This window comes from Podarcis gaigeae (assembly GCF_964106915.1).
Source record: "Podarcis gaigeae genome assembly, chromosome: 12".
NCBI classification, from domain to species: domain Eukaryota; kingdom Metazoa; phylum Chordata; class Lepidosauria; order Squamata; family Lacertidae; genus Podarcis; species Podarcis gaigeae.
This window is the reverse complement of record NC_139688.1, coordinates 18,741,141-18,753,713: the sequence shown is the minus strand read 5'-3', so window position 1 is coordinate 18,753,713 and position 12,573 is coordinate 18,741,141. Positions and strand designations below refer to the sequence as shown.

At 41.2% G+C, this 12,573-nt stretch overlaps 1 protein-coding gene across 6 annotated transcripts in view; it reads right to left on the bottom strand.

The window, feature by feature from the left end:
* Nucleotides 1–3,260: 3,260 nt before the first annotated feature.
* Nucleotides 3,261–12,573, bottom strand: part of PARD3 (par-3 family cell polarity regulator) — a 563,676-nt gene continuing 554,363 nt past the window's right edge. For all 6 annotated transcript variants that reach the window (XM_083704625.1, XM_083704626.1, XM_083704622.1 and 3 more), the window contains one exon: nucleotides 3,261–5,320. In XM_083704625.1, coding sequence (XP_083560751.1) covers nucleotides 4,927–5,320 — 394 coding nt within the window. In that variant the 3' untranslated portion in view covers nucleotides 3,261–4,926. The remainder of the gene's footprint in view (nucleotides 5,321–12,573) is intronic.

The window sequence follows — 12,573 nt, the reverse complement described above, 5'->3', positions numbered from 1 at the left end:
TTTACACATGCCAGTGTGGTGTTGTCATTACTCCCATTAGGTCCCATTCTGCGCTGGTAATATTGACTGCAATAGGAAACCAGGGCAGATGTGGCCCGTATGGCTGCCTTTCAGGAAGAATTGGCATGGGAGCTTAGCTTGTGATCTTCTTAGCCCACATAGTTCCTGGTTACAGGCTGTGGAATAGAAACTAAAATTAACGGAAATGGCAATCATGCTGTAGCAGATATGGTACATATTAATAGATTCTTAGGAAGGAGTACGGGTCCATTTTAACTATTTAAACTGTGAGCTGTACCATGTGAGCCACTCCATCCCATATGGCTCATAGTTGCAGAAGCTGCCATTGTGATAATAGGACTGCTCCAGAACTCAAAGGCGACACAGCCAATGCTGGGAGGCTTGTAACTTGGAGAATGAAGATATGGTTGGTAGGAAGGGTCAGAGATGACCAATGTACAGTGGGCTCAGAGCAGTGGAGGAGCCAAGTGGGATGGATTGCCTTCTGGAGGTCTGAACGGATGTCCACACTAAACTGTTTTAGGCTTCTCGTCTTCATATACTATATCTGTCAAAGCTGTAGCTGTATTTCCTCTATATCATATCTCCGGATCTTCTTTCCCTAGTGCAATTACCATTAGCTTTTGTATGCAAACCTGTTAATCAGAACAAAAGACAGTTTTGTATGAAAAGTGGCTCCCTCTCATTATTACACGCTCCACTGGGACTGAAAATAGTTAGTGTGAGAAATGTGATCTTTGGCAAGAACACAGGATGATGATGAAGCTGGGAGGGAAATAGCCAAATTCTCCCTTAGCAGAAAGTTATTGATCTAAGGGACTATCTGACTTTCTCATAAGAAACTCTCTTAACAATGGCAAATGCTTAAAAATCTTTCACAGGATAGTGCCAATCTCTGCAATACTTCCTTTTCAATCAGGGTTTTCTGATTTTCCATCCCACATTTTGTACTGCACTGCATAGATGATTTGATTTTGGAAAGGACCTTAGTCCAATCTACACATACTTAGAAGTGCAAATTCTGCCGCTATCACGTTACCTGATTTTTACGGCTTGCTGATTGGTGCTGGGTCATTAGATGTGCAGAGGGCAAAATTATGAGTTCACTTCTCTCTTGCATTTGCATCTAAAATAGAACCTACTTGCTGCATCAGCTTCAGATTATGAATCAAAATCCACCTTGCAGTCTTTCTCCCCTCCATCCCTTCCCTTGAACCTGGAGTATAGTCAGAATACATAAGCTGACATGATTGCCATGGCAACTGGCTGTGATGTCATGCAAATAAAGGATTAGCACTGATTTTCACTGCAGGATTGCTCAAAAGGAGATGCTGTGTGAACAAGGAATGCAAAAAGGAGAAAAATAGCTTGAATATTGTTAATGGGGAAAACAGAACATTACTGGCATTGTACAATCTGTTTTAAGCAGATGTTCTCTCTTCTCCCCCAACCCATTTTGATCCCCTTTGTGCCAATACTCTGCAGTATGAGGGGAATCATGAACTCTGGAGGGGGGGAGGAGGACCAGAACAAACACCAGGGAGAAAAATATTTTTCTGCTTCTTCTGCTGTCGATATCTTACTTTTCTTTCCTTTTCTTTCTTGGCAGAAATAATGGACACTGAGTGGTCCATGGTGCTACTGGAAGGTCAGCCTACCTACTAGTACCCATCCTTTGCAGAGATTTGTGACCTTTGCAATTATGCAATTTGCTTGTAACTTGAATCCATTGCCACAGGTCCAACACTCATAGGATAGCGGGGGGGGGGGGATTTACCCAACGCCCTCAACCATTCCTCATTGGTTTCCAGATCTTTTAGCATCTTGGTTGCCCTCTTCTGCACACCTTCCAGTTTGCCAACATCCTTCTTAAATTGTACCCAGAAATGGACACACATTCCAGGTGTGGTCTGATTAAAGCAGAATAGAGTGGGACTATTACTTCCCTTGACCTGGGCACTATACGTCTGTTGATTTAGCCTACAATTGCATTAGCTTTTCCTTTCCCCCCCCCTTTTTTTTTTTTTGCTACTGCATCACACTCCTGACTTGTGTTAAGGTTGTGGTCTACCAAGACCCCCAGATCCTTTTCACATATCCTGCTGTATGGGCATGTTTAGCCTGGAGAAGGAGAGACTGGGAGGAGATAGGATAGCTGTCTTTGAATATCTAAAGGGCTGTCACATGGAAGATGGGGCAAACTTGTTTACTCCTGCTCTGGAGTGTAGGCCCTGAACCAATGGATTCGAGTTACAAGAAAGCAGATTCCAACCAAACACCAGGAAGCTCTGATAGCAAGAGATGTTTAAAGGTGGAATGGACTCCATCAGAAGGTGATGGATTCTCCTTCCTTGGAGGTTTTCAAACAGAGGTTGGATGACCATGTGTCATGGATGCTTTAGTTGTGATTCCAGCATTGCAGGGGGTTGGATTAGATGACCCTGAGGGTCCCCTCCAATTCTATGGTTGAATCAATCACTGAGTAGAGCAAGGGCAATAGTGCCTCTGTAGCTGAGCTGTATGAATCACTTCATGAGGAAGGGTTGTGTGCTTCTGTGTGTGTACGCTTGTGTCTCCATACAAGTCTATGTGAGAGCGTGGGTGGCCACACCCACCACTGGCTTGTGACGCCCTGTAGTGTTGGTTAAGCAGTCCTCTGGCACCAAAATCCTATCCATTCCTACCATAGAGCACTCATTCATGCAGATAATGAACAACCTCAGGAATCATGTGGCGTCACTGCCAGGCTTGTTACCTGCCTCGGATTACAGATTTGTCAATTAAATGTAGAGACACCAGTGCGTACAAAAGATGCCACTACACTGTCCTAGCTGGGTTGTGATCCAAACAGTGCCTCCCAAAAAAACCCCCAAAGGCCATTGCATGAGGGCTGAAGGCTGCACAAGCCTGCCGAGAGAGAGAGAGGGAGAGAGACTGATCCAATATGGTGGTTCTATCTTAGAACAGAAATTCTTAAATTACAGAGCTTATAGAAGTAACTCAAAGCATTTATTAACCACTTTCTCTTTCTTAGAATCAGTTTTGGAACTCTTAATGGGCCCCACAAATCTTTTCTTTTTTTGAAAGAAAAAGTTAAATGCCTATAATTTTTTTAAGAAAGGGAAGCTCAAACCACTAGGAACATTATAAAACAACATCTGTGAAAATCTCTTTCTCTCTCTCAAAATCAAGTAATGGCTACAGTTTTTGAAAGCTTCAGAAGGATATTGAAACCAAGATGAAAACAGTCTTTTTATTCTAAATTTCTGTATTTACAGAGAGTGCCATTTTACACAGTGTTGTAAAGTCTCTGCGTAAAAGAGTCATGGTCATTCAATGTTTGTGCTTACATTAGTAGCAAATTTTTAACACTTGAGTATATTAACAAAAAAAATAATAACAAGCAGGCATAAAGATATAGCATGTGCTGAATTGTCACATATATTCTTGAAAGAAGGTTGAGGCAGAAGTAAAATGGACTGGGTTTTGTCTTTTATAAAAAAAGGCAAACAATACACAAGCAATAACTGATACTTCTTTTTGTTCATTTACGCGTGATATGCTGAGCTTTCACATCAGGATTTGCAGGCACTTTAGCAATCCAGTTATGTGTGTGTACACATGTCTCTTTCACAATCAAAGTTCAGAGCATCAAACACAAAACCAGCTGTTGCAAAGGAAACTTTCATATACCCAATATACACATTAACAATAACTCTGCTGGAACAATCTTTTTGTTTGTTATTTTTTGGACACCAACATCTTTTCATGACAATGCTTACCAATGTCCCCTCCCAATTCTCTTTTATTATCTACTTTATGGTTGATCTTTACCATGATACTGAGGTGTAAAAATACAGTAACATGGAAGCACAGCGCAAATTGTCCACAAGGCTTTACAAATTGTCAAAAAACAGGTTTTAAAAAAACTATTTTAAATGCAAAAATAGATTTTTGATTTATTTTGTCCTGTATTTCCCCCCCCCCCCAAAAAAAAAAATTAAGGACAAATTAAATTATCGTGATGTATGGAGTAACTGGGCAATGTTTAATTTATAATTCATTTTGGGGGTTCATTTTTTTGTAATGGAATATAATAATTAAAAATCCCCACCAAAGTTGTTAAACCAAACCAGAGAGATATTTTTCTCTCCACCATTCTACATGCTTCATGAAACAGCAATGTCCCTCCACTATTATTAGGCAACGTTAACTTATAAATACAAGGTTTTCACTGATAATATAACCTATATATGATTAAAGTATAAGACAAATGCAACAAGGTCCCCAGGATATATGAAACATAACATTTTTTGCTTAGGAATGAGGATAAAGCTTTCTGATAGGACTCAAGAGTGAACGTGTGAAGTCAAAGAAAAACAGCATTTCAGCAGACAGACATTTAAATATTTATCAACTGTAAAACATCAAGGGCTAAAGATCATGACTGAACATTCAACCTTACTGCTTACAAGTGATACGTACCCCTTTCCCTTAATCAAAGGTATGGCAATGCATCTTTTAATTAAAAACAAATTAATGATGTATGTTGGAACCGGACCTCACTGAAGCATTGAACACCTGACAGCAAAATGTAGTGAAGCAGACAGTGATAGCACAGAACTGGGCTAGGACACTTGATAACTAAGACACATCACTTGCCTAGAGTATGATTGTCAAATGATGGAAAATCCTTCCATGATATAACACTTGAGACACAATGGCAAAGACATAAGGCCCTCTGATTCTTTGCCTATATTGCTAAAGGCACTGAAGCAGACAAGAATTCCTTAGTAGCTCCTTTTTGTGAAAAGAAGAATAAGTCCCCCCCCCCGCCCCCCAATACAAGTCTCTTCATATGAAAATGTTCCTTTATTGCATGGGACGTTGACCTTTTTCTTCGACTCAAGAATAAAATGGTCTTCCCTTTTCTGGCGCTTGCAATCTGCTTAGCCTGGCAACCTGAGATGGCGAAGGGGGGACATCATGTCTGAAAGGACCTTTGGGAGTGGCATAATTTGGGTCCTGAACTTTCTTATAGGAGTCATAGTTGCTGGACCCTTCAGAAGATGTCTTTTTTTTCAGCTGCTGCTCTTTCCGCCTCTGCTCTTGACGCAACAGCTCTTGAGTTTCAAGCATTACCCGGGCGTTGAAGCCATGGCCTCCCATGTAGCCGTTCCTGGAGCCCTGATAGCTGGAATACCTCGGGTTGTCTTTTGCACTTTGGAAACCTTCGCCCGGAGGATAGTTCTGCTCCCAAGAATCTTGAGACACAGAGCTTGCATTTTTCCGGCTTTGCCTGAAAATCAGAACAAGGTATTTATTATACTTCATCACACTTATGGAAAACACTTGTTTTATTTCTAGAAAACTTTTCTAGTTCTTTTATGCCTCAGTATGAGGCACTAAGGCACGTCACTCATTCTCCATAGAATATCAAACAACTGATCAATACTGAACATTGGCTATTACTACTGAAGAGTGGTTGCTGGAGGAAGGTCTATCACTTCCATTCTCTGCTTGCGGGTGGAGGGATTCCTGAAGGTAATTCATTGGCCACTGTGGAAAACTAGATGCTGGACTGAATGACCCCATAATCTAATTCAGAAGGCCTCTTCTTTTGCCTCCTACCAACAACCAGGCCATAATTTGCCCTCTGAAGTTTATCAAAGTGGGTATCCTTCAGGAAGGGCATAAGAACACAAGAAGAGACCTACCAGTTCAGACCAAAGGCCTGCTCAGCCCAGCATCCTGTTCTCACAGCAGCCTATGGGAAGTTCATGAGCAGGCATGAGTGCACTATTCTTCTCCCACTTGTGATCCACAGGAACTGGCATTTAGAGGTCTACTGACTCTAATACTAGTCAGTGGCATTTGTCTAGAAAAAGGTGCTGGAACGCACCACGAACATCTCCTTGTATTCTCTTAAAATGGCAATGGTGCCCACCTGAGAGATGCCAGAACTCAGTTCTGGCGAGTTCCCACTGATAAAAAGCCTTGTGACTAGTACACCTAACCTTAAAAGGATAGTATTTTCCTCCACGAATTCCACTTTATACACACTTATGATCAAAGAAGTCCTCTTCCACGTAACCACACACAACACATCCAAAGATGAACTGAGTGTAGTCCAACAGGAATGCTGAACCATAATCAATATGACATAGAATTGTGGTCAGTTAATCACATGCAGAGGCAGTTTGTTGGGGGTTTTGTACAAAAGATAGCACCAAGAAACCCAATGCATTTAGCTGCAGACATATTGTATGTCTTGACATGGGTCACAACCCAGCAGGGCTTAAGCATGTCTGATTGTGTGTTTGAACATGGCTACTCTCTTTCGTAATGGATTTGACCATAGATTCAAATGCTGAGCATGGCAACAACCCAAGTAAAGTTACTTGTGACTCGCTTATACTGATTAGCTGTTGACTAGCTGTTTTTTGTTGAAAGGAAAGCAAGGTATAAAATTAAAGAAAATAAATAAATGGATTTAAAGCAGAGTTAGCTGACTTTAGCTTTACTTACAGATTTTTCTCCAGATATATAGTAGTCTGCTTTCGCATACTTGCACACTGTCATATGCTGTGCTTAAGTCAACACTCTGAGCACATTTTCTTTCACATCACTTTTATTCATCATTGTGAAGGCACACCCTTTCTGTGTTCTATACATGTATTCCAGAATTTCAATTTCTGGCTTCTTAAAGGTAAAGGTACCCCTGCCCGTACAGGCCAGTCTTGACAGACTCTAGGGTTGTGCGCCCATCTCACTTAAGAGGCCGGGGGCCAGCGCTGTCCGGAGACACTTCCGGGTCACGTGGCCAGCGTGACAAAGTTGCATCTGGCGAGCCAGCGCAGCACATGGAAACGCCGTTTACCTTCCTGCCAGTAAGCGGTCCCTATTTATCTACTTGCACGCGGGGGTGCTTTCGAACTGCTAGGTTGGCAGGCTTCTTACCTAACTATTAATGCTGATTTTCTCACATGTCAATACAATTGCCCAGATAAAGCTTTTCTAGTTCTGTTAAGACTGCAGCATTGAAACTCCCCTTCCCCTCTCCCAATGCCTAGCTATCAATTCCAAATAGCAGAAGATCTGCTGGTTTCAGAAGAAGTTTGCCAGGGAGTAATGCAACATTTCAGGCAATATCACGTTGGAATCCTAGATGATGATGCCAGCTTGGCAGGTGGTAGACTTATCCCCTTGTCTCTTTTGCTTAGAGTAACCAGCTATTCTTCAATTTACATGTGTTCCTTGAGGCACTACACTATAAATATTCACAGTCTGACAGCTAATACTGTAATAGCAATTACAACTTTCAACAATAATTCTGCAATAGACCTGGACATGGGACATTAGTATGCAGGGCTTTACCAACCCTGATTGCCAAAGGTCTGTCTTTTGCCTTACGAAGCCCAGCATGCTCATGCAAATGCAGAGGAAAACTGTTTCCAATATATGTAGTATCTGAACATTCCACTATGTGGTATTTAAGCAAGCTGAGCAGAACTCAGACTGTCATTACTGTCTAGTGGAATACATGAAGCTGCCTTGACTATAACAGGCCATTGGCCCATCACTGTTGAGTTTAAATGGCAGCAGAAATGCTATCAATCTGTACGGTATTGTGCTTGAGATAGTGAAACTTCACCATAAACAGTGCATGCATTAACAACAAAGGGGTTTGTTTTGCGTACAGAAGTGGGGCCAGTCAGAGTGCAGAGAGAGATAGAGAGAGAGAGAGAGAGAGAGAGAGAGAGAGTGTTAATGCACGTGAGCAAGACACAGAGACGATGGAAGTGGGAGATGAAATGGAGGCAGACAAAAGTGAGTTAAAGTGCCAGTTTCCTTGGGCTTGAGGTAAGCAAAAGAGTGTTGCCCTGAAACCATCAGCCCTGACCCTCAAGCAAACAGGGCTGACTTCATAGGGGGCATGCAGCTCCACTTGGTTCTGCCAATGTATGCACATGGACAGCCTCTTTTCTTCTGCCTACCTCTCAGATGAGGGCAGGGAAAGTGGAGAAGATAAAGAGAGTATACCAATCCCCATTCCGTCAACATGTAGAGCTGGACAAGCCTCCAGAGAGAACAAGCAGAGAGTAGAGTGAGATTGCACCAGTTCCTCCCCTTCTCACTCTAGATCAGGGGTAGTCTACTTTTTTATACCAACAGCCCACTAATGCATCTTTCTTGATGGTAAAATTTCCTTACTGCCCACCAGTGTTCTATGGAAGGAGGATTCAGCTTGTGCCGTAGAACCCCCTACTGCCTACCTAGAATCCTGAAACACCCACTAGTGGGCAGTAGGGACCAGGTTGTCAACCCCTGCTCTAGATAGTTCCTTGTTTATCGGATTCCCCTTTGCTCTCTCACCAATTAGGCAAAAGAACATAAAAAGAAACTGCTAGATCAGGCCAATGGTCCATCCAGTCCAGCATCCTGTTCACACGGTGGACAACCAGATGCCTGTGAGAAACCCAAAAGCAGGACCTGAGTTCAACAGCACTCCTCCCCCTCTCCTGTGGTTCCAAGCAATGGACATTCAAAGGCATATTGTCTCTGACAAGAGAGGCAAAACACAGGCATTCTGGTTAGTAGTCACTGAGAGCCTTATCCTGCATGAATTTGTCAAATCCTGCTTTAAAGACACCCAAGTTGGTGGCCATCACTACTTCTTGTGTGAGTGAACTTCTAATGCTTCTGTGTTGTCACCCAACATTTAGTGATTTATTTGAAACATTTCTATCTCACCAGTCTGTCCATCAGGAACTCTGAAGGCAACTTACTAAGTAAGAGCAGCAATATATCAAAGAAGTTAATAAAACAGAAAATAACCACCAAATAATAGAGGACTTCAACACAAAAAGAAATCAAAACAGAGTCCATTGGACTCAGGATTCCTGAGAGCTACATTTCCCAGGGCCTCTTCTTCCTGGGATACTGAGTTTTCCTATTACTGACAGAACAGAAGGAAAGAAATATTGACGCTCTGCTACCAGGTAGATCTGGGACCTTGGATAATGCCAAGGAGAATTACAGGTAATTTATTATGCTTTGTCCTGTGGAAGATAACTCAAACCTTATAATATCACTGGTAGTTATGCAATATGGACAGGCAGCTTTGTGACATTGCCATTTTACTTCCCTTTCCATCCACACAAAACGAAAGGCCATATTGTCAACACAAGTATGTATAGCACAATGAGATTTCTGAGTGAATATGGTGTGAATAATTCACTCTTTTATTTAAGTTCACATAAGCTTTCTAAAGCATCCAAAAAACCTTTTTAACAGCAGGTTCCAACTTCGAGAAAATGTTACTTTTAAAAAGCTTCACATTGAAAATGACAGTAGATTAAGCTGATTCACACCATATTCACTCTGCCTGTTAGCAATAAGGCAAGCAAGATTGGTTGGACTCTTTTAACACTACTTTTATGAAAAGATATCAGAGAAATGTATGAATTCTGGAAACAATTTATATTTATAGCTGCATAAATGTAGATTATCCATGAAGCGAGGAAACAAAGACTGAAGTACTTATTAATTTGTTTGTGCACAGATGTTTTGTAGCACAGACCTTGAACAAACAGTTTTCCTTGAACTGAGAATATATTTTGCGGCTCTGCAGAAGGTTATTCCACAGTCCCCTGTAATTCATAAATGAAATAATAATGCACTACATGTTTCTTCTGACAAAAAAATTACAGTTTATCATAGACATAATTTGGGGAACTGCAAAAATGCAGTCATGCAGTAGTGATCTTCCCTTAATTGAGAAGGCAAGGAAAGTTCTGCTAGATCAGTCTAAAAGTTGATCTGGTACAGCATTTAGTCCCACAGTGGAACCAGTTCAACCAGTTGCCCCGCGACACCCACAAGCAGGGCAAAGAAGGCAATAATATCTGGCTGAGCACTCAAAGACTTATAAAATGTCACCTTTTTGACTATAGATAAGGAATATGCAGACAAAGCCCTTGAATAAACTACTCATTGACTTACACAAGCATTCCTCAAACTGGTGCCCTTTAGATATTTAGGACTACGACTCCCATCGGCACGGCTGACTGGAGCTGATGATAGTTTTAGTCTAAAACATCAGGAGCGCACTGGGCTCCTATGGTTTCCTTCCCCCATTCAAACCCAGTTCTTACCAACCTCATCCAATCCTCCAATACATCAGTTCAATGAAGAAGAAGAAGAAAACACAAAATCACAGAATCAGCTTTTGGCTTTGATGAGAGTTGTTCTTGTTAGATCAAAATCAAATGAAAAAACTCTCCCACTTGTTCTCCCCATCACTCTCAAGGACACCTGATCTTTTCTAAACCAATCTTCCATTCTGTCGCAATATACTTTATTTTCCCAAGACTCTCAAATTTACTTTAAACATGACTCAAACAATCTCTGTCCCAAACCAGCCTCGATCATTCAGCAAACGTCTGAAAGTGTTAGGTGCAGCGCTTGGGTAGTCATGAACAACCCCTTTGGAATACATCTCCCTCCTAGACTCAAGACTGCCTGTGAGCACTTTTTGCTTATAAACTGAAGTATGTGTATAGACAGCACTTAAATATTAGAACCAATTAAATGTGTCAGAAAATTGGAAGTATCCCAATCTGATATAGCTTTTCATGGTAATCTCTCTATTCACTCAATTAATTCTTTTATGACATACATCCACATTATACATCCAAGATTCACTTTGTTACAAGCTATACAAGAAAGACTTCCCATTACTGCTACTTCCTCCTGTCAAGCTCATATTTATTTTCATTACATGAAACTATAATGCAGAAGAACCCCTAAATCTCTAAAATTTTGGAACCCAGTTTTATGGGCTACAGCAGGGCTGTCAACTGTCATCATTGCTGACCACTGGCCATGCTAGATGGGGCTGCTTTTGCCCCCCTCTCCATAGCAGCTAGCCAAGAAGTTTGAATGGCCCGAAGCATCTGCCAAATACAGGCTAATCTCTTTCCAACCCACGCCTGGGCAGCAAGAGGAAGTGTACTTCAGAAACCCATTTGCAGAAATCTAAAATGAAATTTTCCTGGCTGGCACCATTTTAAAACACTTTACGCCCAATAGCTACCAGGAAGACAACTTTTGTAAGCTTTGTTTTTTATTTTCATTTATTAAGATCAGATTTGGAAAAAAAAAGTAGCTCAAAAACTGCACCTCTCTCAAAGGAGCCTCATTGAGGTTGCAATTTGTGACATTCATGCCAATTCTCCTCTCACCTGGTATACAGTTACAAATAACTATGTATGGTCTGTTCTACACAGAATGGGTCATATAACCCTTCCTTATACTTCTTCTCCTTTCCTGGAAGTCCTTCCGCCCCACTTGTTTTGCCATTTTTGATATACAGTGGTACCTCAGTTTTGAACCTAATCCGTTCCGGAAGAGAGTTCAAGTTTTGAACATTTGAAAACCAAAAACTCAATACAGAAGCCTCAGTACGGAAAACTCAGTACAAAAGCTACATCACATGTTCGACTTCTGAGGTGTGTTCAAAAACCGAAGCTTTTACTTCCGGGTTTACGGAAGTAAACCAAAATGTTCGTTAACGGAGACGTTTGAAAACCGAGGTACCACTGTACTAGGATGTAGTGCTTTTTTCTGGGGGATACTTGAGGGTACTCAGTATTGGCACCTTTTTTTCTAGAACAAAAGCACTGCTAGGATGGTTCTAGGAAATACTACCAAATTCTCCTCTGCATCCCTTACCATAGCAAAATACTCCGAGTCAGTACTTTGAACGAAGCAACAGATTTTTCTTCTTCCCCATGCTTCACTTGCCACTTTCAAAATGGCCTCTCTCTCTTCTCAAAACTTTGTTCAGCAAATACATTTCTCTCTTGCACGCTCACAAACCACTTCTAATGTCTTCACTGAATTCACCACACCCTGCTTTTCTTTCTATCTCCCCCTGCTTCCATTACGAAAGTCACATCACTCACACTGTTGGCTCCAGAACTGAAGTATTTGCCTTTCCCCTTACTAATCACCCCCAAACTCCCCTCATTTGTGAAAATAACGTACTTGTTTTCCTCTTCCTTCCTTTCCTTATCTTTTCCACAAACACCTCTGTAGCCCTTAAGGCCTATGTTTTGTAATAATTTTCTCTCCATTGCTGTGGGCAGACAGTCCCTCTTTCTCCTCACTTACTTTCTGCATCCTAGCTATGCATTTCTATACATGCTTTTAGAACTGACAACTTGTGGATTAGTTTTAACTCCTTTATTAGTTCTAAACTTCCCCCAGTAGCCCATTCTTAGCGTGTTCCTTGTGAAAGTCTGTGCTTTCTGTTAACCAGTGTTTTTTTTCTGGGGGGATGCATACCCCTAAACATTTTGTAAATATAAGTTTGGCCTCATTGAGGGGCAGTATTTTAATATGAGAAGGAAAATGAGAGTACCCCTACACACTTTTTTTTAAAAGGAAAAAACCACTGCTATTAACATATTATGGGAAGTATGCTAATTCTCTTTAGCAATAAAATTTATTGAGATTTATCTTTGTTGCCCTGAGCTGTATACATAC